We start from the raw sequence: 26,255 nt of genomic DNA, 5'->3' as shown, positions 1-26,255 counted from the left end.
TGTCCTAACATAGAGAGTATTATCTGATTTAAAACTGCTTCAATTTGGCCTCTAGGTGACAGCATTGTGCCACTGTGAGTAGACGCTAGCTCTAACCTTACTGCACGGTCCATAATAATTACGTCGCAAATGACAATCGTTACTTCCCTAATATGATATAATATAATAATCTGCAGGTCATGATTTCCAAGCACAGGTTATTTTTTCCTCCTTCCATGTTTTGAATACTTTTGAATAAAACTATTGTCGTCTCGTAGCTGTTCACAAATTGGCCACCAGATGTCACTAGCTCGGTGGTATTTTCTCTGGGGAGGGGGGGTTATGTTCATTTATCTTTGAAAGAAAGGATTACATCTTTAAATTTGATGTCCTTTTTACAGTCTGTGGTCCTAATACACTATTTACTTTTGAAAACTTTGCAAAACTATATGTTACGTTTCAAAATCCAAATTTCTAAATATATTCTTTTCAGTCAGAGACTTCAGGGGAAAATGTTTCATAGTGACTCAGTAATGTGTTGCTTTTTTCTCAAATTGAGCAAATTGAGAAGTTTAAACAGAGAGTTTAGTTGCATTAGAAAAGGAGCGATGACCAGTGGAGAAAACAAAAACATGACGTCACTAGCCCCTGCTCAGCCGCAGAGGCTGCTGGGAGAATCTGTCTGTGTCGGAGACATTTTGGATTTAAAGGGGCTGAGCTAGCCGTCAGTCCTAGCTCTAGGTAAGTTTTAACTACATTTGTTCGCGTTGATATTAGAATTACGTGAACTGTATACACTGCTGTTTATTTAAGAAACATAAATGTAAAACGCCGTGTTTGTAAATTACAAGCTCGACGGTTCGAGCTGGATGAACTACTGACAACTAGGGAGTGGTGAGGCTAGCTGGTTAGCCGAGCTGGCTAGCTGCTGACGGGAGCGCTACACAGATGAAAAAGCAAAATCAAGATTTAACGTTACTGAGAGCTTAGCTAAACTATCAGGTACGCGTCCTGGAAAAGTGCATTAATGTGTAGTAATGTGTTTGTAATCCGCCCTGGTTGTTAATGAAAATGCTTGATTAAGGTAGAAAGTCATTCCGCCGCTGTGAACTGCGAAAGTCATAACAAAATGAAATTGACTGAGACCAATAATGAGCAACGCTCATGTCAAATGATGAGCACATGATGTCTTGTTTTTCTGTTTTTAGAGTAATTGCCTGATATTTAATAGATTGCGTTTTTGTGCTCCGTGCACATCGAGGCAGTGTAAACCCATTAGTAGCCTATGTATCTATATATTATATCAAATGTGGATGAGGTGTTTTATCAGCATTGCTACATCACTGTGAATCAGCGGTGGAGACACAGGTGTCACATTTATGCATTATCATTCCTGAGTTGGACAGATGTTTTGATTAATACCCCTTCTTGCATCAGTGGCAGTACTCAGGCAGACATTTTTCAGACAACCACGAGTAGGAATACAGCCCTCTTGTAGCAGCTGTTTTCAGTGGGGTGATGGATGACTGGACAGAGTCAGTGGCACTTCCCTCCTCGTTGTCCCAGGCCCCGCCACACCCTCCTTGGTGGCTGACTCGCTTTTGTGTCTGGCTGTGCGAGCAGTTTGTGCAGGAAACAGAGCAAGATGAACTGATCTGTCAGTGTTAAACTTCATCAAGTGTACAGGAAATGCATCCGTGGAGAGATGTCATGGAGACACGCCACTGGTCGGTTGATGCTCCCACTGCAGTCTGCCTTTTTCCATTTCCTGTCCTACGTTTTTTTTTTTTATAACTATTATTCCACAAACATGTACCACACCCTTTCTCAAAAGGTCTTTTTTTCCAGAGCCTACGCAGTGTTTTGCATTAAGTATTCTAAGATTAGCTAATATAAGCCAAAAATGTAAATATTTTGTGTGGCTTTAAACCAAAACCCTAAGCAATTTTTAAAAAAGGCCGAAGTTTCTTTACTTAAGAATTAGATCCTGCAGTGAAGTTAACAACGATCCAACGTACAATTACACTTGGCAGTACCAAGTGCTATTTATTTGAATGAAGGGTTATTCAGATACACAATTTGAGATCAGTGGAAAAAAAGCTTAATCGACCTGAATGATTGTAGTGCAGTGCCGGTAGGTAGAGGTTAGGATAAACAAGGGACTGAGTGATGATGGGGTTTGAAAAAAAGGAGATGTGATAAGTGAGGCTGGAGGCCTCTCTGGAGATGAGGACTAATGAAGAGTGGATTGGCGAACATGACCAAGAGGTGGTCCAGATTTCCACTGCTCAGAGGGAAATGACGCAGTTGCTGCCACTAAATAGATTCTTTTAACACATAACACTGTTAGACCATACCACTGTAACCTCTTGGGCATTTGTATTTGCTCCTGGGATAGTGGCGCCACAATTGCTTCAATAACATGACCTTTGGTCCTCCGGGAAGACAGTCATCTAACTTGTTCATAAAATTGAGTTCCTAGTGCACACAATGAAAACCACAGCAGGGTTGTCAATGCTGTGATTTTTCCTTCTTTTTTCCCCCCTATTATTCCATGTTGTTTTATGGAAACTCAGCTAATATTGCTGGTGACAGTGCTTGAGAACCTGGCAGTGTGTTCTTGTGTTATTTTGTGTGGCTAATTGAACCCCTCATGTAAACACAACATTCCTTTAGTGCAGGTGCTGCTCAGCATTATGGCTCCAGGTGTCAGTTGAAGTGAAAAAGATTAACAACTCATTGGGTGGATTATTCACTGAAGGTCAGTTTCAGGCTGGAGTTCATACAGAGGTATTTTAATTGTGATTTTCTGAGATTAATCCAGTTTAATCACATTGCCAGAAACTAACTAGCAGTAAACGGGTCAACACTGCTGTATTAGTCATCCTGTGAACAGCACTGAAACAGAGTTCATCTCTGTAAATGTACTTTTCCCTTAGGTATGTTTGTTTCCAGTGTTGGGTGTATTCCAGATGTTCCCAAAGCTTTATGACTTGTTTCCTGGGCTGCACTAGGTAAATGATCTCATTTAACAGACGTTTATCGCTTGGTGCTAAAATGGGAATGCAGGGCCAGAGGTGATATGTAAAGCAGTGTAATTTTGTCATGCAGACTAGATAAAAGGTTTTAACCTTGCAGTGTGTGTTGTGCGCCCTCAGCCTTGGTGACACGCGAATCTCCCTTTGAGCCAGTAAATAGTGCCATTTAGCCTATTCCATTGTGTCTCATTAGGCCTGCTCCTTTGTGTCTGATGAGTATTGAGAAGCAGAGTCGAGATCAGGTCGGTTCCCTCCCCCCATCCGACCTGCTCCTCTGCACTCCCTCTATCTTCCTCCCCCTGTGGGCGGGGTTGTCTCTTGGTGCGCGCCCTGAGATGATGCTGGTTGCTCTGAACGAGCAGCGGGAAGGTCACCATCATCCTGCAGGCAGCTTCCGTCCTCTCCTCTCCTCTCCTCTCCTCGCCGGCATCAGCACTCATCACTCTCATTACAGTCCCGTTTCATCTCCGTCGGCCTCGTTTTCACATCGAAGGTTTCTCTCTTTTTCTTTTTAAGAAGGATCTCTTTGGATTAGCGCAGCAGTTTTATGATACACTTTGCTGATGCATAGCACTATTGCTGGAGGAGGAGTCATTATTTCATCAGCGTTTCTCCGTGCCAAACTATGAGACTCTGATCCGCCAGTGAAACTGAGGTTAGTTTTCTGGTCCAGCAGTCTGTAGCAGCTGCAAACATGGCCTCGGTGAATGATGGATGGCCTAAGCCTCTAGCAGCCATTTAGTGGGCTTATAGTTATGGAAAGATTCTTTCGGGTGTAATTTCTACCTTTCCCGTTTTGTCAGTTGTTTCCTGTTTTTGTTATTTCCGTATTGCACCACGGTCACTTAGTTTAAAGTCATTTTCCTGCCAGGTCCAGGCCGTGACCATATGTTTGGATCTGGCCAGTTTACAGCCCGTCTGTTAGGACCAGGAACATCTGTTAATGCCCATGTCTTATCTGTATTACGGTGGCACATCATGTGGCTTTAAGCTGAGGGATTTAATAAAGGGGGTCGCCTCCTGTGCCTGTGTTTACTTTTTCTTGTTAAAAGTGAGCCAACAGCGTTTCTTGTGACTAGCTACCTGACTCGCTGCTCTGACCCTTGTGTGATCCTGATCACTGCTGTACTAACTGCATGATCATGAGGATGTTTGTATCGTTTGCTGCCGTGTAGTCTAAGGTGTGAGTGTGTGTGTGACCCATTTCACTGTGTAAGAGGTTGTATCTTAGCCAGTGTGTCATTTCATTTTTTATCGTCTGTCAAAATTTCGACCTCTGTTATATAATTTCTTCACATTTGATGCAATCACCCGTTTCATTTGCGCTTATGAAACAAAAGATGAAAGCGTGGGAAAGTAAAAGATTAATTCAAGTGGAATGCTTTTAAAGTACATCAACAGGCCCGATGGACTTTATCTCATCTCTTTAAAGATTTGAAAAACATTAACTCTGTCTTGAGAAAACAAAAGGTACTGGATACAGACGTTTGTGTGTTTTGTCGAGCCAAAAGCAGCTTGTTTCTCCCGTGGTTGACATGAAAGTGCTTCTCCTCTTTGTGAGCTGTGGAGCGTATATACCCAGCTAGTCAGGCAGGCCTTTCATCCACATAGGTGTTAAGTAGTTGAGCCTGGGAGTACCTGTGCGAGGCCAATAAGCTGTCAGATCTGTGAATGTTTGATCATTCAAAGAGATCTTTTCATATTTAGTTGAAGGCAGATAAGAGCTTTGGTGTCAGGCCCTCTCAGTGAGGGAGCAGACTCCTCCGTGTCACTGAGGACACAGTTTTTATTTGAGGCAGTCATCTCTGCAACCATGCTAATAAGAGCTGAGCTTCATTTGTATGTGACATTTGAATACAGACTTTCATGTAAAGTAGCACATCAGGATAGAAATGGCTCTTAGTTATCTGTGCTTTTCACACCTTCTTTCATGTTTCGAGTTCTCCTGAGACGTGTTTCTTCTTGCCTGTCAGTTAACTTTACTGCTAGCATGTTGTACTGTCATGCACTACTTGTAGCAGCTGACTAAGCCCTCTGGTCATTCTGTTTTGCCATTATAACATAACTAGAGCATGCACTATATCTCTAAAACTGATGATACTAAATTCTGATCAGATTGTTTTATCACATATACCGTAAATTAGATACCGTATATATTTGATTTTGCTTGGTTGATTATGTTTTTGCTTAGTTTTTGTTTTTGTGAGATTTTTATCAGAGCAAATACAAGGTCACACTTTTTGTAGGCTTTCATGTTGGTATATATTTGATCTGAAAACATTTAAAGTGGTTCAATTCGAGTGCATCCTGCTCTTGAATTGATTATGTGTTTTGTTTCATCAGAATGAGTTTATTTGAAGTGTTGAAATTGCTAAATGGATCTTACCACTGTGCTCACCGATGTAGAGGTTCGCCGGCTCAGTGAATTTGCTGCTTTGTTGCTGTCACATGAAAGGAGAGGGATGATTGTGTGTGAAGTGCAATAAAGTACAAAATTGCACATGAGAGATGCTCAGTAGTAATTGTCCAGCACTGTTTTTGAATTTTAAAGCAGCAGCAGCAGCAGCAGCAGCAGCAGTGTTAACAAGATGCTACCTGCTTTTCCTTAACCACGCTGAGAATTCAGGCATCCAACAGGAAAAAGGTGTGAAAACGTTTGTAGTCAAAAGAGAAAGGAAAATTTATGGACATTTTTTTTCCTTCATAAATCTCTCCAGCTTTTTGAGCTCTCAGGTGCACGACCCTTGGGGAAAATGGAAAAAAACTATATAGTTATAAGCTGAGAGGTTTTCATCGACTGAGCAGCGATGTCCCCCTCGCTCACCATAGTGTTGGGTCACCTGACACTTTTTATTATTGATCACCGCTGCTCTCCTGCCAATCCAGAGCCTCCAGCTGGTGGCGAACGGGCTCCACTGTCGTCCTGATTAAAGCACATTCCCACAGGCCGCCTGACATCCACTTGGCTTCTGCTTGACTTCCCTGTTTGCTTATTTAGTGTCCGTCATGTAATACATTAGCATCATAAATAACATTCGGCTCCCAGCTGTGATTACATGATGTGACATGCATAAAATTGCGGGGAGGGCGGTGGTGGGTAATTACTGGATACCAGCAATCGGCCCGGTTGGAGTTGTCTGTGTTAGCTGAACACAAAGTCTGTGGGAAAAGCAGAAGCAATATAAATGTCCTGGTAGAGGTGGTGTGAGGACAATGAGGCTGGCATTGATTAGAGCTGCAGCGATTAGTCACATCCGGAAAGTTCATCTTTAACCATTGATAATTATTCTTTTTAAGTCTTTTTCTTAATGAACTAATGGCAAAATGTTCTGGCTTCAACCCTCTTCAATGTATCTTCTCAGTCCTCTAGTACAGTGAACCATATGTTTGGGTTTTAAACAGTTGGTTGAACAGAGCAAAACACACCGAAGCTGAGACACTGGGACACTGACATTGTGATCAGTGCTTTTTTTCAAATGTATTGTTTATATCTCATGGACAAAAGACTTATTGCAAAGAAAATATCTATTTATTGCAGTTGTTGTGGCCTTGTTTCAGGTTCAGCTTTAATAGACAGTTTCAAAGCAGGGAGTGGCTCACTAATGGCGTAGTACATTATTCTCTTGACAGGTGGCTCTCTGTTGGTGTTTATCACTGCAAACCCCCTTCATCCTACTTCACCCCTTACTGACTGACTGACTGCTGCTGAAGTAGAGAAGGCAATAGCTAAACCAGACTGCCTAGTTGGAAGGGCAGGGCCGCTTTCTGCTCTCACATTTGCACGGCGCTGCAGCCAGCACTGACGTGGCTCAGTGAGTCATAGGTTATCTTCAGACTGTTTAGGGAAAGCAGCACATGTTCCGTGCGATCACCGAAGGGCTGGTATTTATGGAGGATACTATATTATTATTTTTTTCAGTGACTTGACCAGCTGCTGTGCTGAGGCCTTTGTCAATTCATCCTCCCCTTGACTCCACAGCAAGTCATACAGCCAGCTAGGCCTCAGTTTGGATAAAGTGTTGGCACCAGCAGGCGCACACACTGCAGCATCTGTGTGCCCTCTGTTGCGCTGTGAGCTGCAGTCTCCCAACCAGAGCTTATTATAGGTGCCAAATCCCAGCAGTCTGTTCTCCCAGAATAATATTAGCCAGTGGCCCTCAGCTTTCCATAAAGCAGACACTTTGTGCACATCTTTAATATGCATGTGGTTATTCATCCGGTGCTTGCAGCTCTGAAACTCACCACAAGCTCAGATGCAGTATTGTTGTTTTTAATTCCAGGTTTATTTACTGACTGCGTTCTGAGTTCAGCTGATTTAACAGCTTAAAAAATGCTGACCTACCTCACTCGTGAAATTTGAATCCCTTATCCAAACCGTAGTGATAGAACGAAGTCTTTCATCGCTGTCACACAAAATGATACTGTGTCCGTGTCCGTTACCATTGGTTCCTTGCTCTGTCAAGACATTGATATCTTTAAACGGAGAATAGACAGTTACTTCTTTTGTACCAGCAGGGAATGTCTCATTGTGTAAAACAGAAGATACTTTCAATTAAAGGGAGGAAAAGTAAGAGAACTCATGCATACTCTCTTTTACAGGTTTCCCTGAGCTGCATAAAAGATGTCCACCATGGTGTATCCACGGGAGGAGAAGCTGGAGAAGCTCTCTCAGGAGGAGATCATCTCCAACACCAAGCTGGTGATCCAAGGTCTGGAGGCCCTGAAGAATGAGCACAACTCCATCCTCCACAGCCTCCTGGAGACCATCAAGTGCCTAAAGAAGGACGAAGAGGCCAACCTGGTGCATGAGAAGTCCAACCTGCTCCGCAAGTCAGTGGAGATGATTGAACTGGGCCTTGGAGAAGCACAGGTAAGACACGGTGATAGAAGTATGAAGAGGAAAATTGAATTACTTATGAGACGATGGTTGACAGTGTAGTTAATTTTGTGTACAGTGTAGTAAATGTATCATCAAACCCACAGAGCTGTGTGTAACTTCTGTCTCCTTCTGGTTGTTCTGCTTCCTCATTCTATACTGAGCTCGTGTGGTGATCATGATTCATTCACAATCGGCCTCTGCTGCTGCTGCCGCTCCTTGTTAAATGTCTTTGCTCTTCATCACCGTCTCCGTCCCAGGTGATGATGGCCCTGTCCAACCACCTGAACGCAGTGGAGTCTGAGAAGCAGAAGCTGCGTGCCCAGGTGAGGAGGCTCTGCCAGGAGAACCAGTGGCTGCGGGATGAGCTGGCCAACACCCAGCAGAAGCTGCAGAAGAGCGAGCAGAGCGTGGCCCAGCTGGAGGAGGAGAAGAAACACCTGGAGTTCATGAACCAGCTCAAGAAATATGATGAAGATGTCTCACCCACTGTAAGTACTGTCCTCTGGCATCAAGCTTAACAAGACTGCAGAATATTACTCAACAATGTATTTTTGCTCATTAGTCCTCATCATAGCAGGGTTCTTTAAAATCAATTGTTCCTTGTAGCTGGAAAGTATAATTCACTGGAGTCAAGTTCATTTATTATTTACCTTCAGCAGTGAAATGGAAATTCAATTCAGATCTCAATGGTTATATGCAAATGGAACCAAAATGGTAACGTGAATGCAGTGAACCAAACACAGTGAACCAAAGAAAATAAAACTGAAAATTCCACTAAAGGTACTGATTTATTTACCTGTAAAAAAGCAACAGTCCATCAATGATGTCTAATAGAGGGGCTGTTGTTTGTGACAGGAATAAGACATGGTATGGTCTTCCAGGAATGAGCTTTTCTGGTCAGCTCTTCATTGATCTATTGGGGGAGATGAATCACTGCATATTCTGACCCTACACTTAGTCACAAAACAGGCCGTAATATCCTGTTTACACCGTCTGCCTAACTCAGCAGGAATCCATCAAGCCTGTAGCCTGAAGGCATCTTTTCCATTTTACCAACTTTTGACAGGCAGTCAGGTTAATAAATCTTTTACCTCCAGTTTTTCCTAAAAAAACGATTTATTACATTAAAGTGAAACATTTAGTTCATAATATTACCGTAAGCATAATCTTAGTGCAGTGTTGAATTGCATGTATGTAATGACATACATGTTTTATCACTTGATTCATTTTCATCACAGTTCACAAATGTTAAGACGTGATATTATCAGAGATGCCAGGTCTGAACTTATTCAGTTTAAAATATTCAATAGACTGTACTGGACACCTGCGAGGATGAGTAGGGTTGGCCTGAGTCAGTCAAATCTCTGTTGGCGATGTAAAACAGAGATATTCATATATTCCTTTACTGCCCCAGCTTAACCCCCTATTGGCAGAGGTTCATGGAAAGATTACGCATAGTCATCATGGTACAGATATCAATCTTACCCCGCCGGTATGTCTCCTGAATAGTTGGAGGGGAAATGAGGGAATAAGTGGGGGGAAAAGCCCAGTGGCTAAAGGTAGCACTTACTACTGCTAAGAGAGTCATACTGAAACACTCGGCAGGGGGAAATAACCCCACCTACTCTGAATGGTTCAATGCTCAGGCAGAAACAGCCTCATATGAAAAGATAATGTATAAAATAAATGGTAAGACGGACATCTGTACAGAAATCTGGGACACATTTCTAACACAAATCAGCGATCTGTAATCCACAACTAAAAACTAAATACTTACTAATGTTTAGTAAAATAACTTCTGAGTGTATTTTGTTTCAGTGACGGCCGGAGACAGGGTTTGGCGTGAGAAAAAAATAAGATTCTTTCTTGTATTTGTCTGTCAACATGAGGAATTAAGTATAATACAAGAGGTAATATGATTTTAAGAGGGTTAGGATTAAATGTTTAAAAAGATAGTTTAAGAGTATCTACTGGTCAGTGTCTCTCCACTCTGATAGAATCCTGTATCAGAGTGTCACTTGAATGTCATGTGCTGTGTCTATCAGAGCATCTGACTCGTTCGTCTGTTTTTATCCTCACAGCAAGAGGAGAAGGACCGAGAAACACCGAAGGACTCCCTGGATGACCTCTTCCCCAATGATGAAGAGGAGCATGGCCAAGGAAGTAAGAACAGCAGTACACAGCAATTCATCAGTCATTATTCACACTCTTCTATAAGACTAATAACAAATAACTATGAAGCAGGGCTTTACTTCCGATATGATAGTTATCATTATTAGTATTCATTGAATGAGTATTATATTTTTGGTCATAGAACAATTTGACTTTTGAAGCATAATACATAACATTTTTGTTGTTTTCAAAACTGCATCTGATAAAATTAATCAATTTAGTTAAAGAACCCCTCAGCAATGTTCTCAATCAGCCCACGTGGTTTGGCCTGATTATCTGGTGTCACAGCCCCTGACTGTCTGTGTAGGTTCAATACCCTGGCTGAGCTAATGTTGTGCTAGGCCATCAAGCACTAATTGCATTATCCCTATAATCTTATTTCCTGAGATCTCAGTATTGTGTGCATGCAATTGGAGTTAGCGCTATAATTGGGTCAGAGTTTGATTCCTTTGAGCACCAAAATGACCTCTGGCCTTTGCGTGCGGCCTCTCCACCCCACAGTGCCGCACCAACACAACAGTGCGGCCGTGGCTGCAGCCCAGCAGGGAGGCTACGAGATCCCAGCCCGTCTGAGGACCCTGCACAACCTGGTGATCCAGTACGCCTCCCAGGGCCGGTACGAGGTGGCGGTGCCGCTGTGCAAGCAGGCCCTGGAGGACCTGGAGAAGACCTCTGGACACGACCACCCCGACGTGGCCACTATGCTCAACATCCTGGCTCTGGTCTATAGGTGAGAGGACACCCCATGCGCAACCTTGAAGGGATACGCCAACATTTTTTTTCATGTCTTGTCTCACTCCCAAGTCCATGACAAACAGATAGACACCATCCTTTCAACTGTGCGTGCAGTAACAAGGGAGATAGAGCCCGTATCGCCTGTAATTAGCTTAGCTCAAACGCTGGAAGTGTATAGGCAGTGTTAGCCTGCCTCCTACCCAAGCCAAGCCAAAATCAGCAGTCAGAAGCTGATTTCATTTTAGCTCTAAACTCTGTAAATATATCACTTTATTGACATTTCAAACATTTTTAGGCGAGAAAGTAGCTGTTTAGATCAGTAGTGTGTCGTTAATTGTCTAAATACCAGCTGTTTACAATTTTGTTCGGACAATTCGGCGCTACTCAAGCTAGCCGCTGTGACCAACGCACTTCTGGTTACTTTCACAAAATAAAACACCCGTTTCCCTTTATATACAGAAAACCATGACGATAGAATTTGTGCTTTTACTTTGAAATAGGAAGCTAACCTACCCTCGATGTAGCTAGCTTGAACCAAAATAAACCGTCTTTGCTTGAACCCTCCGTTTTGACCGATCTCGTCCCGTTACTGGCATTTGACCGCTCAAGATGCCTCACCGGAGAGTTTTGTCAGTTCTGAGACAAAGATCGGCCCGCCGGTTTCCGTTTAGAGTTGCTGAAGAGTTTCTCTGATGACTTTAGGTGTAGGCAGGCTAACACTATACACTTCCAGCGTTTGAGATAAACTAATTACGGGCGATACGGGCTGTATCTCCCTTGTTACTGCACGCGCAGTCGAAAGGATGGTGTCTACCTGCTTGTCATGGACTCGGGAGTGAGACAAGACACGGAAAAGAAATGTTGGCGTATCCCTTGCCTCCCTTTTTTTTTTACACTGGTTTCGTATAAGAACCAGAAACACTCGGTGTCATCGTGTCATTGTGTCTCTTCTCCCTCTCACTCATGCAGGGATCAGAACAAATACAAAGAGGCGGCCCATCTGCTCAACGATGCTCTGTCCATCCGAGAGAAAACCCTGGGCAAAGACCATCCCGCTGTAAGACTACACCATCGTCATAGCAACTACGCATTATTGCTTTAAGACCATCAGGAGGAGGCAATAACCACACAATCTACTGTATTCACTGAGCTACTGAGTCAGACAGTGGAGCTTATTGATTTCATTCAGCTATTAAAGTATGGATTTTTAGCCATGTGCCTGCGGGCTGGAACATAATCTATTAACTGCTTCATACGGCATGAGCCAAATCACACAAGGCTTGGAATAGAACAACCAAAGGGAAAACATTAACCGTACCTCTGTAAACATATTTGTAAGACACCAACAGCTTTTAAAGTGTCAGTCACTGCTGCTCTGTAGGATTTGCACCTAGCCTCATATTGTTGTCACTTAGCCTGATCCTCAGTGTATGATCATGAAACACAAAGGCATTTCACTACCAACCTGGTGGCATTGAGCATATTGACAAGACTGCATGATTGAACAATATACATTTTCATGACATCAGTGGGTTGGGTTTAGACACTGTGAAGCTGAATGGTGAGTACAAAAAGCAAAGCCAAGAAAGGAAGTGATCTAATTTGGGTTTTCTCCATTTCTGTATGTGCAGGTTGCTGCAACGCTGAACAACTTGGCTGTGCTGTATGGAAAGAGGGGGAAGTACAAGGAGGCCGAGCCTCTGTGCAAGAGGGCTCTGGAGATCAGAGAAAAGGTAGGCCACATCTCTGGACCACACCAGTAGAGCAGTCCACAGCACAACTAAACCAGAGAACAATTATCTGATTGTAGTAAAGTAATTAAAAGTGATATATATCAAAAAATATCGGCAGCAGCTTAAGTGACACCAGTTCACCAGCTGAAAAGACACTAAAAATAGGGAGAAAGAGCAAATTATTTTCTTAAATTGTCTGTGAAGTTTCCGCTGGGGGCCATTTCCATGTCAGTGGGGAATTTGAGGGTTTAATTGAGAGCACAGCTGAAAATGGATAGCAGGCGTTGGGGGAGTGAGGAAGGAGACGGATAGGAAACATGACGAAGCTACAGAGCTCGGCAGGGTACAGCGATTTCTCTTTGCCTGAAAGTTCTATATTTCTATTGATCAGCACAACCTTTTATTAGATCTCCTGAGTGCCTGAGGCGAGCAGACGCGCTGCCTGGCACAAGCACAAAGAGGAGATGGAGGTAGAGAAGAGAAAGGTGCAGGGAGGGAGCTGAAAACACCAACGTGCAAAAGTGAAATGTCAATTCGAAACATTTGCCTCTCGGTTTTCCCTCAGGTCCTGGGGAAGGACCACCCAGATGTGGCCAAACAGCTCAACAACCTGGCTCTGCTGTGCCAGAACCAGGGCAAGTACGAGGAGGTGGAGTACTACTACTGCCGTGCCCTGGAGATCTACGAGTGCAGGCTGGGCCCAGATGACCCCAACGTGGCCAAAACCAAGAACAACCTGGTGAGAAATGACTGTGAGAAATGGCTCTACCTGTGCTCTACATATCAAACCCTTCACTATTCATGATATTATTAATTTCAACATGAACTACAGTCTCCGTTGATGTGGGCATGGTAAACACAGAGTCTCTATGTTCTATCAGCATGAGCTTGCTCCCTGCAGGGTGTTACCGATTTCTGCCTACAGAGCTTCTACTTGGAACTTAATTGTCTTAAATTGATATTGCCTGACTTGACAAAGATGTCACTATTTTGTCCAATACAGACTTTTTTTAATTTAAAATTTATGAAAGGCAGCATAATTCACTCTTTCAGTACAAGAGACATCATTCTCAGAGGTCTCTTTATTTCATTTAGTGGGTTAGGGTTGCTTATAGGCTGCTATTGTCTGCTGACTTGCTTCTTGTAGCTCTCCAAGGATTTCCTCTTGCTTTCTGTCCTGTCTCACCGATGATTGAAACGCTGCTTGGAGACAGCAAGAGAACACTCTGTGATACTATATTGTTTTTCTTGAACCACAGTGCGCAGGTGAAATATGCAGACGGATTGCTCCCTGCTGTCTCGTGGGGCACATTATGAGTCAATACGCCCATTAGATCCAACACTTAAGGTGCTTTTATGTCTTTCTTTCTTTTTCAGGCATCCTGCTTCCTCAAACAGGGGAAATACAAGGAGGCTGAGATTCTGTACAAAGAGATTCTGACTCGTGCTCATGAGAAGGAGTTTGGGTCGGTTGATGGTAAGGCCGCAATGTTGACAGTTCACAGTATATGCCAATACAAGTTTCAAAAGTCACTTTTCTATCACTGTGGTGCAGGTTCTTGTTTCAATCAACCTATAAACACAATAAATAGATACCAGGTTATCTACAGAGACGTGGTGGTGGGTTCCATGATATTGCCCCTCAGAATACAGAGACTAAATTTGTTTATTATTGTTTTCAACCTTCCTCCATTCTTGTCTTATGCTCCATCTGCTGTTGTCTCACACCAGCGAGCAGTCAGACAGATGGACAGATGCGTAAAAAGTGGACGATGCTCTAAGCAGGGTGCCAGCCTTCACCATTCACAGGAATCTTTAAAGAAAGTGTTTGAAGAAATAAAGAGTTTACTCCTCTGAAAGATGAGCTCTCTCAGTTTTCTTCTCCTTTTAGTTCAAGCTAAGCTTTTTGTTGGTTTTCTTCCCTGGATTAGATTCACTGCTTTGAAAAAGGAATGAAATCAACTCGGCACAATGCACTGCTCCAACACTTTTTGAGCCAAAGTATCTCACATTTTTCTGAGCGCTTCATTCTTTCATCTAGAGCTTAACTTGACAATAGTCAGTGCTTAGATGTTTTTTAAACCTCTTGGAGAGTTGAAGATTAAGAAGATGCAACACAGCAGCAACAGATCAACCTCTTTTATATTTTTTTGTGAGTTTTATGATACATTAAGGCATCATAATGTTTATCTGGCAGTGTCAAAGTTTAGTCATGTGAAAATAGTGAAAAATAGTAAAAAAAAAAAAAAGATTTCAAGTTGTGTCTTTACACTTAACTTTATTTTAGGAAATAATCTGTAAAATGTTAATGGTTATTCACATTAAAAGCGTAAAAAGCTGCAGGTAACTGTACTTACCAAATTAGTAAATAAATTTAGGACGTATGTTTGCTGAATCAATCTTCATATCATTGCCCACAGTCAAACTTGAGGGCAAAACAGACAGTGGTTAATTTGTGCCAGGTCTCCCCTGCCTCTTCTTGCACCTCCGTTGCCAAACTCAAACAAAAACATGAGTAGTTCATTTTGTGTTGAATGAAACATCAGTCTGCGGTCAACTCAGTCGAGCCATTTTCCAGTCCTCTTGTCCACTGTGTGTAGACCACCTCTCCTGTCTGTCTCTGCAGCTGAGAACAAGCCCATCTGGATGCACGCAGAGGAGAGAGAGGAGATGAGCAAGGTGAGGCCGCTTGTGTGATCATCTCCATGTCATTCTGAACCAGAGCAGAGCAAATAAACATTTTAAATTCAATGAATTCAATGAATAAGACTTATCAAATGCAAGGTCTGCAAGAACTGGTCCGTTTGTTACACTTCACTGGGAAGAAAAATACTGTACTTCACACACAATATAAGCCCCATCAGGCATGTGATTGTTATATGTAAACACAGCAAAAATGCTGCTGATCCAGTTTAAGCCACAACTCCCCATGACCTGCTTCTCTTCCTCTTCTCTATTATTTACTTCCAGGGCAAGCACAGAGACAACACTCCATATGGAGAGTACGGAGGCTGGTACAAGGCCTGCAAAGTCAACAGGTGAGGCAGCGACTGATAAGTCTGTTTTTACAGCTGGGTCTAAAAACAGGCACCCGCTACAGTCCGGAAATGTTTTGCATTACATTGACATTTAGTTTGTGTGAAATCAGGATAGAATAGAATTCGTTTTTTGGTAACACTTTAGATTAGGGAACACATATTCACCATTAACTAGGTGCTTATTAATATGCATATAAGTAGCTTACTAGCTCCTTATTAGTAAGCACGTATTAACACCTTATTCTACATAGCCTTATTCTACCTCTATCACACCATGAATTAAGATTTTTCCTGATATTAACCAGTGGGTTATACTGGCTCTGTTCAAGGTCCCAATAACCCACTGGTTATTCACATCATTATTCAGAAACAACAATGCATCAATTTACAATGAATAAGCGATAATTAGGAGTTAATATCAGGAAGGTAGAATAGATAGAATAGGTAGAATAAGGCTATGTAGAATAAGGTGTTAATACATGCTTAATAATTACTAATAAGGAGCTAGTAAGCTACTTATATGCATATTAATAAGCACCTAGTTGATGGTGAATATGTGTTCCCTAATCTAAAGTGTTACCAGTTTGGGTACAGATAGATTTGAGCTTTTTTAATCCTCTAGGGTTTAGATCATCAAGTTGCTGTGCCTTGTATGACCTTCCGGTAAATATCAGTGTGTGTATCTCCTCTGTGTGTACAGCCCTACAGTGAACACCACCCTGAGGAACCTGGGGGCCCTTTACCGCCGTCAGGGCAAGTTAGAGGCTGCTGAGACCCTGGAGGAGTGTGCAGTGAGGTCTCGCAAGCAGGTCAGCAGCATTTCTTCACTGGAAAAATACATTTCTCTATATGCAAAAAAAAAAAAGCTTACCAGTTGCTTTTCTGTGAATTCTGAAATATGTTCCCCGTGTTAGAGCAGCAATTCTCATGATATTTCTTTCCCTTTCTCTACACTGCTATGGATCCAGAGCAACACAGTAAGTGGTCTCTAACTGATAGCTCCCCATAGAGCCCCCCCACCTCTCTCCCCTAACATCATTTCCATCTCACAGTCATTTAAAATGTCTTCTTGTCTCTGTGATGCTGTGACAGTAATGTCGGAGCATTCAAGGCGATGGGAGAGCATAAAACCACTGACATTCATCCATATAACTTTACACTCTCAGCCATAACCACAAGCTACTTTCGACTGTAATGTTTTTCTTGTTTCTTTCTCTGTGTGTTGTTTCCCTCAGGGCATCGACCCCATCCACCAGACACGTGTGGTGGAGATCCTGAAGGACACAGAGGGCGACAGGCGGAGGAGCAGGGACAGTCTGACCAGCGTTAAGTATGAGAGCGGCTCTGAGACCGGCGAGGAAGTGAGTATGGGCGTGGAGTGGAATGGGGTGAGTACAAATCCACTCTAGTTGAGTCAACATAGCCAGTGACCTCACTGGAAGAACAAGGTGGTGTTTGTTAAATCACAGAGAGTGTGGACTGGGACAGACCAACCCATGGATTAATGGCATTCAAAATAAATTGCACTGATTTATTATCTTGATTGAAAGGAGAGACAAGAGGACTCTCGTCTTTAAGATTAGTGCATTGATGTGGACTGATGATTAGGAAGGCCTCTGACCCCTCTACCTGCAGTATCAGAGCCATCAGGAAGCTCCATGAGACCATCTGGCTCACAGGAAGCTCAGGAAGTCCTCTCTTCACTGTGGTCAAGCTGCATAAATTAGTCATTTCTGTGTGCGCCAGTTCATGATGTCATTGTCAAACATCATCATAAACTGAATACAGCTAATGTTATTATGGAAACAAAATTTTAATTCCTCAATCTGCTATTTTACAAAACAGTTTTGATCTTTTAAATTCTATCTATCTATCTTTGAATACCCACCTCTTGGTTTGGCTGCACTCAGTGAACTGTGTTTGTACCAGTCCATCAGCTCACTGTAGATCACATTACCATGTCCTTCCCATGAGGAAAACCAGGAAATCCATTTGTTCACAAAACGTAAAGCTGATTGAGTGTCTTGGCATGCCGAACTACTGTTTTTGACAGCATGAGTTTGCTTTGGACTAGAAGTGTTCATTGCTCGACAATGAAGTCCTAGTGCTTTGTTTTTAATAAGTGGTTGTCGTTGTTGTTGTTGTTTTGCTGGCAATGCTTCTGCACAAGTGGAGCGGATAACAAAAAGGCACAAGCTCATTCTGCGGCAGCCTGGCAACATATTAAATATGTATCTACTTCTGTGGGGCTAAAAAAGATACAGCATGTCCTAATCCCCTGGAGGGTGTCTCATGTTTCTGCCATTAAACACAATCGGCAGATCCCGAAACCATTGATGCTCATCCCTCTCTGCAGGATACTGGGCAGCTGATGCGCTGCAGTCCATCTCCCAGTTTTATCGCCTCATTACCCTCGTTGTGTTTCCCCCAGACCGACAATTATTAGTGTCATTTCCCCACACAGGTTTTTATTTCTGCACAGTTCTTCCCTTTGGACTTGTAACCCCTGTCCTTGTTATTAAAGGGCTCGGTGCTGTACACAGTCTGCAGTTAAATAGACCACGCCAATAAAAGCCATGTCCCAGCTTGAAGAAGCCCTCTGGTGCGTTTTCTGGTTTGGACTGTGCCAGCAGAGATGCCTCATCTGAGCTTGTGCCTCGCCCCTCACTTAAGTGCAGCCACGCCCTTCACCGCACACACCCAGTCCAAACACGCATGTAGCCATGCCAGCCTGCTGGGCTCACCCTTAACATGCACACTAATGGACCATGTGCGCTCACTGTTTTCACCCATTTGACACAATGTCTGTTAACCCCCGACGTCTGCTGCTCTCTGAATGAGTTAACATTTAGTAGACAGGTGGGGTTTTGTTTGCTGGCTTCTTGTGTGAGTGTGAATTCTTCTCTACACACATGTTAATACACATAACACGGCAACTACAAACCGCTTTCAGTGTTCACCCCAACGCATTGGCATGCGTATTCATCCGAGCACCTGTCTGTCTTTGGAACATGTGATGGCATGCAGAGGGTTGCTGCTTGTGTGCGAGCGTTTTATTATCACAGCCACAGACGTAGAGATTAAATTCACAATCAAAACAGCAAGTTGCACTCATGACTTTCTTGTGCTTTTAAATATTGTTTCTGAAAGCGTATTTGTCACAAAACCTTTGTTTATTCCATCCATCCATTCATCTACAAAGCTGCAAACATGTAACTCCAACTTGGTTCTCTTGTGTTTTTTAGTAAATAGGCTTGTAAAGTGCTGTCTGCTTCTGTGTAGATAGAGATAGACATCACAGCTATCAGTCACATAGTGGAAAACTTTGCCTGAACATGTCTTCACAATGCTCTCAAAGTCTCATAATGTCACTGAGACTTTAGACTTGGTTTACACACTTTACTTTATTTGAAAAAATGGCCTTTGTTTTGTTTAATAATTGACACAGGACTAGTTAAAGTGTCACTGTCTTGGAGCTCACTCACTGGGTTTGTGTTCAAACCAGTGGACGACGTAAACAACAATACGGAGACGAGAGCCGTCAGCACATTTGTGGTTGTGTTCAGGTTAATGAGTAATATGTATGTGTGTGTGTGTGTGTCTCTTATAATGCACGATTTGACTCGTGTGTGTGTCTGTAACTGCTTTGTGCTGTTGGCTTTAATGTGCTGCCTGTTAGTTTGCATGTTTCCCTGGATTTCATCCTTTGCCCCTCCCCTCCTTCTATGTGTCACTAACCTACTTCCTTATTGATTACTCTTGCCATGACAACCAATCAGCCTGTCAATCAAATTTCCTTCTCTCACTCAGTGGATTGTACTCTCTCCCTCTTGAGCTCTCATTCCACACAAGACGCCTGGGTGGGTTGGTGTGTAGTGACATCATAGTTAGGCTGGGTAACGAGTTCATCAGTCATCTGTGTAGGTAATGCAGAGGTTAGTATTGTTATCCAGCTGTGTGTAGCAGTGGGATCATAATCTGATCCTGCATCAGATACAGATTTGTATTAAGACGAAGTTAAAGCTAAACTTTATGAGGGATGTTTGTATTCACAGTGCTGTAGATAGAGATACTCATCATAACGTCAGTGTAATGGCTATATGAGTATGCCCGTTTTCAGTGCTGATGCTTGCAGATGTCTCACGTCTGCAGTGCACAGTCACTGGCTGGGCGCAATGTGCCAAGTTCAGACTTTTCGGTTTCCAAGAGAGAGGAAAGAGAAAACAGCTGAGTCACAGTGACTGCAGCCACCGAGCGACTGCATCACCCAGTCGCTTCGCGTCGTAGCGCAGCTCCTAGAACAGCTGCATTTTTTTGTGTCGTATCCCTCACCTGGGGTTCACAAAAATCTATAAGCAAGCAGTTGAACTTGTTAGTACATTTTAACCTGGTGCAGGACAGTCAGTGGAGAAGTGTAGGAGTCTTGTGTAGGAAGCCCAACCCCAGAGCTCTTAATCTTACAATGTGTGCTGTTTTTTTTTGTCTGTTTCTCTCTTTCTCTTTTATCAGGCCTAAGCCATCAAGATTATTCCTCCATCCTTCTCTCCTTCCCCAACACAATAGCAAAAGGATGTGTGTTGTCGTCCCCTCTGGCCTTCTCTGTCCCAACAAACCAACTACCATTCCCGGCGCCCCCCTCCGGCAAAGACTCAGAAAAGCCCCCACCCCCCTCTCCACTCTCTCCATCCTGGCTGTCACCTCTGTCCCCTGTTCAACTGACAGCTGCTGGGACGTTTGGTCTTCTCATCTCTCTCTGCTCTGTTTTCCCCCTCTCTTTTTATCACTCTCTCTATCCTTCCCTCTCACTAACCCCGTGTCGATTCGTCCTTCATGTCAGAAGTCATTACTTCAACTCTTTCTCTCACTTTAACGTTGAAAAAGTCATTGGGTGTGTAATCTTTCCCTGTGAGGAAGTCACTCGCACATTTTTCCTCGCTCCGACACCCACGTGTAATTTGTCATAGGTGTATAGTAGATTTATTTGGCAGGAAAGGAGAGCATTAGAACGGAAATATAAATTAATAGAAAAAGGCTAAACGTACAGTGGAAATGGTGAAAGATGATTTTGAGGTTGAGTGTCGCCTAGGCTCCAGACATCACTCCAACACAGTCAGATAAAAGGTCATTGAATATTATGAACGATTACATGAATCTCCACTGTTGCTCTGCATTGGTCTCACCCTGAATTAGTTTGTTTGTGCACCCTTGGCCTGTTTCTAAGTGAAAGTTGACCTCAAAGCTAGCTTCAACATGCCTGTATTTAGCCGTCGTTTGTGTTCATTTATGTGTGTTTTCTGTTTAAACTAATGCCTGAGATCAAATGCCTAAACCGTTTTGAAATGGTACTGTAAAGTCACACATGCCAATCAAGATATTTACGATGATTTCCTCTGAACATCTTCAGCCTAGTTGGCAGGAAATGAGAAGGGAGCATTGCCATTTTTGTTTTTATAGATATATTTCCTATTCATTAAAATTTTGTATGATTTTTTTTTTTTTTGTTTACATTTTTTAATGCTTTTTGATCATTTTGTGGCTCAATATAAAGGCAGTAGTATGTCAACAATAGTGAAAGCTAGTAGTGTTAACCTGTTGTGAAAGACCAGAACGCTCTGTATCATTTAGGCCAAAGCTTGGACAGCAGATTGGTCAGATCACTTCAAGCTGTTGTTGCCATGGTAATTTATTTTCATGTTGCTCTTACGGGCTTTTCGTGTCCTTGGTTTCGTAGTGTTCACACACAGGCTCCGCGCTGGCACAATATGTAGACGGTAGCTCGCATTCACAAAGGGAATTAGCAAAACGGTTGGCTGATGCTGTGAGGCCAGTGAGACAGCAGAAGCCAGACAGAGATACAGGTCGCCTGGACGACTGCTAAATAATAATAGATTTCAAAATAATGGACATGAACGCCCAGGATTGCCTTCAGCTGTTGGTGTAGGAGTAATGTTGTAATTCAATGGAAGCCTGGACTCCACAGTAGTTTTTAGTGTGTGTTTGTGTATGTTTTGGTGGTACAGTCACAGTGCCCTCTCTGGCTATGGATACTGTATTTTGAACACAAAGCTTAATGGGGTGTGTTGCCTTTTTTTTTCTTACCACGGTCGTTTGCAAGTAAACATCGTCACTTTGGTGTTATCATGTTTTTAACACACCAAAAGTACAGTGCGAGTGTTTCCTCAAGATCAACATTGTTTGTTTGAGATGTTTAACTAACTGAATGTAAAATGACTTTAACATCTTGGAAGTGTAATTGTAGGCTGTATTTATAGATTTGACAAGTGCATTCACTATACGGCTTTTCAGTATGCTACTTGCCTTGATTCTTCATTCCTTCCAATGAGTACACCTATACTTCTAATGCAACTCTGAACAAAAGAATTGACTATGTTCATCACATAATTATGACAATATTGTTGTGTTAGTGGAATGCTTATTTATTGAACTGTCTATTCTTGACATATATAGTGTGACTTCAGTTTCCTAAAGTGGAAGAACATAAATGGTAAGGTCTATAAGCACTATCTTAGTAAGTAGGACTGCATCATATTTACCATTCTGCATTGTGAAGATTATTGCATCAACACTTGTTGGTATTCTCAAATAAAGTTTTTCATTTGTGAAGTTTTGTCTTTTCTCTACTCTGGATGAAGACGTCTGTATTAATGTGTCATCATCAGTGGAAACAGTGTTTCATGTCTGCTGATGGCTGCACAGTCAGTGGACTGTAAATGGTTCATCTTTGGTAGCTTCACCTCAATCCTCAGACTAACCCACAGCTCCCCCCGGTGGTGATGCTCCAGTATTACATAATGATGATCACACATCATCACACAGCCAGGGGAAGGTATACATATGGTGTAGTATGTGATGTAGTATAGCCGGTATAGCTGCTACATTAGAAACAGTAGATTTTAATGTAAGGATGGATGGATGGATACATTTCTGTGACACACTGACATACTAATGTCTGAGGAGAATCTGGTTTAGTTACTGTTCATTGTGCAACTAACAGTTATTTATTTAACCACCACTAAATGATGAAATGGTAGAATTTAGCACCCAATGTTCATCACAGTGTTGTAAAGCTCAACGTGAAATCCTAAAGTCGTTTTTATGTCCAGAACTTGTGATAAAAGCAGCACACCAAATATGACCGACACGACTTAGTGAGTCGCGTTGGTCATGTTTTATATGAACATATGTAAATACATACATGAATACGAATTCAAAGAATTGACTATCAAAATGTTTTCTGGTCGATAAATAGACTTTATTTAATTGGATCTCCATTTGATTCCACATTACTCACCAGTGTTCATTTTTACTGATTATTTTAGTGTTACCTTGTGTAGATAATAACGCAGCACGACAAGTGAACACAACACTTAACAAAGAAGACTTGTGTCATTTAGTGAATTCTATTGGTGCAACTTTACAATGGTGCATTTGCTTGTTGATGATATATACTTGTATACGTATATATAAGAGCAGCAAATACATTTCCATTGTACACATTTACATATTTAGCTAAATATGTATAGTAGGTCTATTTTGGTCTTTGAACTTTGTATATATTAACTAGAGGAACATTTTATGTATCGACCCTCCATCTAAAAGTATGAATTGAACACAAATATATAACATTTCAAATTCAAGATAAACCTACATTATAGAAGAGTTGTCATGCTGAGGTTCTTCTCTGCTAGCTCAGTGCTGAATGGATGTCTTGATAAGTGTGTGTGTCTGCAGGACGGCAGTGGAGCCCTGCAGCGCAGCGGCTCTCTGGGGAAGCTCAGGGACGTTTTGCGTCGCAGCAGTGAGATGCTGGTGAAGAAGCTGCAGGGCAACGGACCGCCTGAACCTCGCAACACCAAGTAAGACATGAAGAATTCCTCCATCAGTACAATACAGTATCGTACATGAAGTAAATGATGTTCTCGTTAAAATAAGTCATGTCTTTTGGAAGCAGGCCCAAAGATGACTCAGGGTGATTTGCTACATGAGTAATCAGTGTTTTATATCTGTCAGATCCCAGACACCATGACTATTGTTTTCTCACTATTACTATTACTCACTATTCAACAGCATGAAGCGAGCCGCCTCCTTGAACTACCTGAATAAAACCAGTGATGACCCATTCCAGGTGAGGAACAGTCTGTACTTAATGACTAAATGTGTGCTCTGTTATTGGAAATGCTCTGTTTCTAAATTTGTACGTTGTGTTTCTGCGTCAGACTCGGGGAGGCAGTAATTTCAGGGAGAGCAGAGGTCTGAGCTCCAGCACTGTGGATCTCTACACTAGTGGAAACTGAACCACAGGTGTCGGCCAATCTGTTCACCAACCCAAAGATGCTCCTCCTCCTCCTCCTCCTCCTCCTCCTCCTCCTCCTCCTCCTCCTCCTCATCCTCCTCCTGTGGCTCGTCCTCTGAGCCATAACGACCACTGACAACACTACCAGACGGCGTCAGCCTCCCACGCACCCCTCTCACTGCCGGTTGGCATCTGATCCAAAGACCCAGCTCCTCCGGGATCCAGATCCCAAAGACGCTTCATTTCGACAAAACAGATAGATAACACAACTAGTGAGTTTCTTTTCCAGTTTGTTTTTAAACGCAGGTTATTGATTGTCGATCGTCCACCGATCACTGTATCTCCCTCATCGTGTTCCCTAATTTTTGGCGTCACCTCGGTGCCTCCTGAATGTGGCCAAGTTAACAGACCTCATCTCTCCCACTTATTCAAAATCCCTGTGACTCTGCACTTTGACTTCATCTGCTGCCATAATGTCACATAATGTGCTGGTATGTTTCTCCTTGTGGTGATTTGATTTAATACTTTTGTTTCCTGAAATTGTCTTGTCTTCCTGTGCCATTTGTTGTTTTATTAGTGCAGATTTTTTTTTCTAAATGTTTAAAAAACTAAAAAAAATAGGATAAATTGTAGATTTTGTTTTACTAAATAGGTCTGTTGGGTGTGAAATGTAAAAATTGTCATAATTACACTGTTAAAAGAATAATTTTTATTTTCATTTTAATGGTTATACATTTGCCTGTTGAGATTTATTTGCAATGCGAGGTGTTGGTAAAAGCTTTGGGAAACAGGGTGAAAATCTTTATCCTGCTGTCACGGTTTAAGCCATGTGACTTCTTATGGGTAACTTTTGTTCATACCAAGTATTGATAAAGTATTTGATATTTTAAAGGATGCTGCTTTGCTGTCTGCAGCGTCGATATACATAGTGTGCTTTTTCTGCACCGTTTGTCTCCCATTGCAGAGAAAACGCAGGTATAAACTCTGAGTCATTGATGATCTCAGAGAGCTGAAAAACACAACCATGATGTCAACTTTTTAAATTGTATATATATATAAAAGAAAAACAGAATCATGAGCCTGAACTGGGTTGCTTAATTCATCCTGAATCATCTCTGGTGCCATGTCAGACTAAGAGTAATATTATGATGTTGTTTACAGTGATTAGGATGTGTGATACATGTCTAGATTTCTATGATGTGATAATGATAGATTTGCACAATTCTCAGATGGGTGTGTTTGATTGCATTTTTTTTTTTTAGTAAAGCTACACAAAAGAACTGGATTGTCTTGTAATTACTGTTTTTGTTTTCTTTCTTTCTTTTTTTGCCCCTTTTCCTCTCAGCCTTTGTAGTAAATGTATTAAATAGAATCTGATCATAAACTCAGAGATTGTTGAGTTTCATCAAGACAATTAGTGGGGATAGAATTAAGTGTCATTGTTGGTAATGATTGATTGTGCATCTCGGCAAATCTGAACCACTGTCTGACCTTGATTCAGAAATAAAACCAACAATTTTCTATTTGTAGTTGTGTCTTAGTCATTTGTTCTCATGACATTGTATGTGGCCATAAAATCCTTGTGTATCCTAAGCTTATGAGTAAAAGTTTGACTTGTGACCAATTGACCAATGATATGCTTTGCCTTGTTTCTGAACCTGCAGATTATAACTCACTGAATTCCACCAAGCAAAATCTTAAACACCAGTGTCTAAGTAAGTGTGGGAACCCTGCGAACACTGATGTCTTGCCAAGAAGTGACGTGTCTCCCAGAATTTTCCCTCCGCCTTCTGGTAGAAGTCAACTCGGGGTCTCTCTGCTGCTCTCTGATAATCTCTCAGTGTGTCAAAGCTTAGATGTGGAGCCCCAACCCTTTTAGAAACTCTTCAGCACTTTGAATAAACCCATCCCTGGTTTGGCCTTTGTTCTACTGAGCGCGGTTTAGCTGCTTCTCTCCGCTGTCTTGGAAGCAAACAGCAAGTCAGAGTAGCTGGGTTCATTAGAGCAAGGAAAGTCGACGCTGTGCACTCAGACACTTTCAAGTGTGTGAGCTGTAGCTGCTGCCTCCTGCTGAAACACTCCTGTTCCTCATAAATCAGCGATTCACTGAGAATGAGGCAAGTAGCTGTCAAACATTAATTTAATTCTACTACCGTGGCCCCTTCAAAACATCCACTAACACTGCTTTTGACCCTTTAATCTCTCAGTCTGGTTGACTGCATGTTACTATCAGCCACAGTCGCCCAGGTGCCAGCTGGACCAGCAGCATGGCACCAGTCCCAGACACAGCAGTGCTACCAGTTGTGCCAACAAGGGTTGTCCCCTGGTGCTGAGAATGTGAATTTACAGGGCCAGGACACTGAGCTG

The 26,255-nt window shown here is 42.3% G+C and overlaps 1 protein-coding gene across 8 annotated transcripts; it reads left to right on the top strand.

Moving 5' to 3' along the window:
* The first annotated feature begins 663 nt into the window (after positions 1 to 663).
* On the top strand, positions 664 to 25,409 carry klc1b (kinesin light chain 1b). Of its 8 annotated transcripts, none has more exons than XM_085800646.1 (16): positions 664 to 720; positions 7,617 to 7,887; positions 8,154 to 8,384; positions 9,978 to 10,059; positions 10,570 to 10,798; positions 11,773 to 11,860; positions 12,435 to 12,536; positions 13,102 to 13,275; positions 13,914 to 14,013; positions 15,163 to 15,215; positions 15,507 to 15,574; positions 16,275 to 16,383; positions 16,810 to 16,962; positions 23,327 to 23,451; positions 23,663 to 23,720; positions 23,812 to 25,409. In XM_085800646.1, the coding sequence occupies exons 2-16, from the start codon at positions 7,639 to 7,641 to the stop codon at positions 23,887 to 23,889; spliced, it is 1,899 nt and encodes a 632-aa protein (XP_085656772.1). In that variant the 5' UTR covers positions 664 to 720; positions 7,617 to 7,638; the 3' UTR covers positions 23,890 to 25,409. The 8 variants fall into 8 exon arrangements, with proteins under 8 accessions (XP_085656772.1, XP_085656770.1, XP_085656778.1 ...); XM_085800644.1 differs by having other exon boundaries at positions 16,275 to 16,401; positions 16,819 to 16,962; XM_085800647.1 differs by lacking the exon at positions 664 to 720 and adding an exon at positions 3,365 to 3,672.
* The last annotated feature ends 846 nt before the right edge of the window (positions 25,410 to 26,255 follow it).

This window comes from Trachurus japonicus, chromosome 15 (assembly GCF_045865225.1).
Source record: "Trachurus japonicus isolate A0001 chromosome 15, Traja_1.0".
NCBI lineage: Eukaryota > Metazoa > Chordata > Actinopteri > Carangiformes > Carangidae > Trachurus > Trachurus japonicus.
Note: the sequence above shows the minus strand (reverse complement) of the source record. Positions and strands in the feature narration are given on the sequence as shown.

Coding starts and splice junctions, on each gene's coding strand:
- klc1b (XM_085800644.1), top strand. CDS start 7,639: ATGTCCACCATGGTGTATCCACGGGAGGAGAAGCTGGAGAAGCTCTCT. Junction 13,276..13,913: donor CCAAAACCAAGAACAACCTG/GTGAGAAATGAC, acceptor TTTCTTTTTCAG/GCATCCTGCTTCCTCAAACA. Junction 23,452..23,662: donor CCTGAACCTCGCAACACCAA/GTAAGACATGAA, acceptor ACTATTCAACAG/CATGAAGCGAGCCGCCTCCT.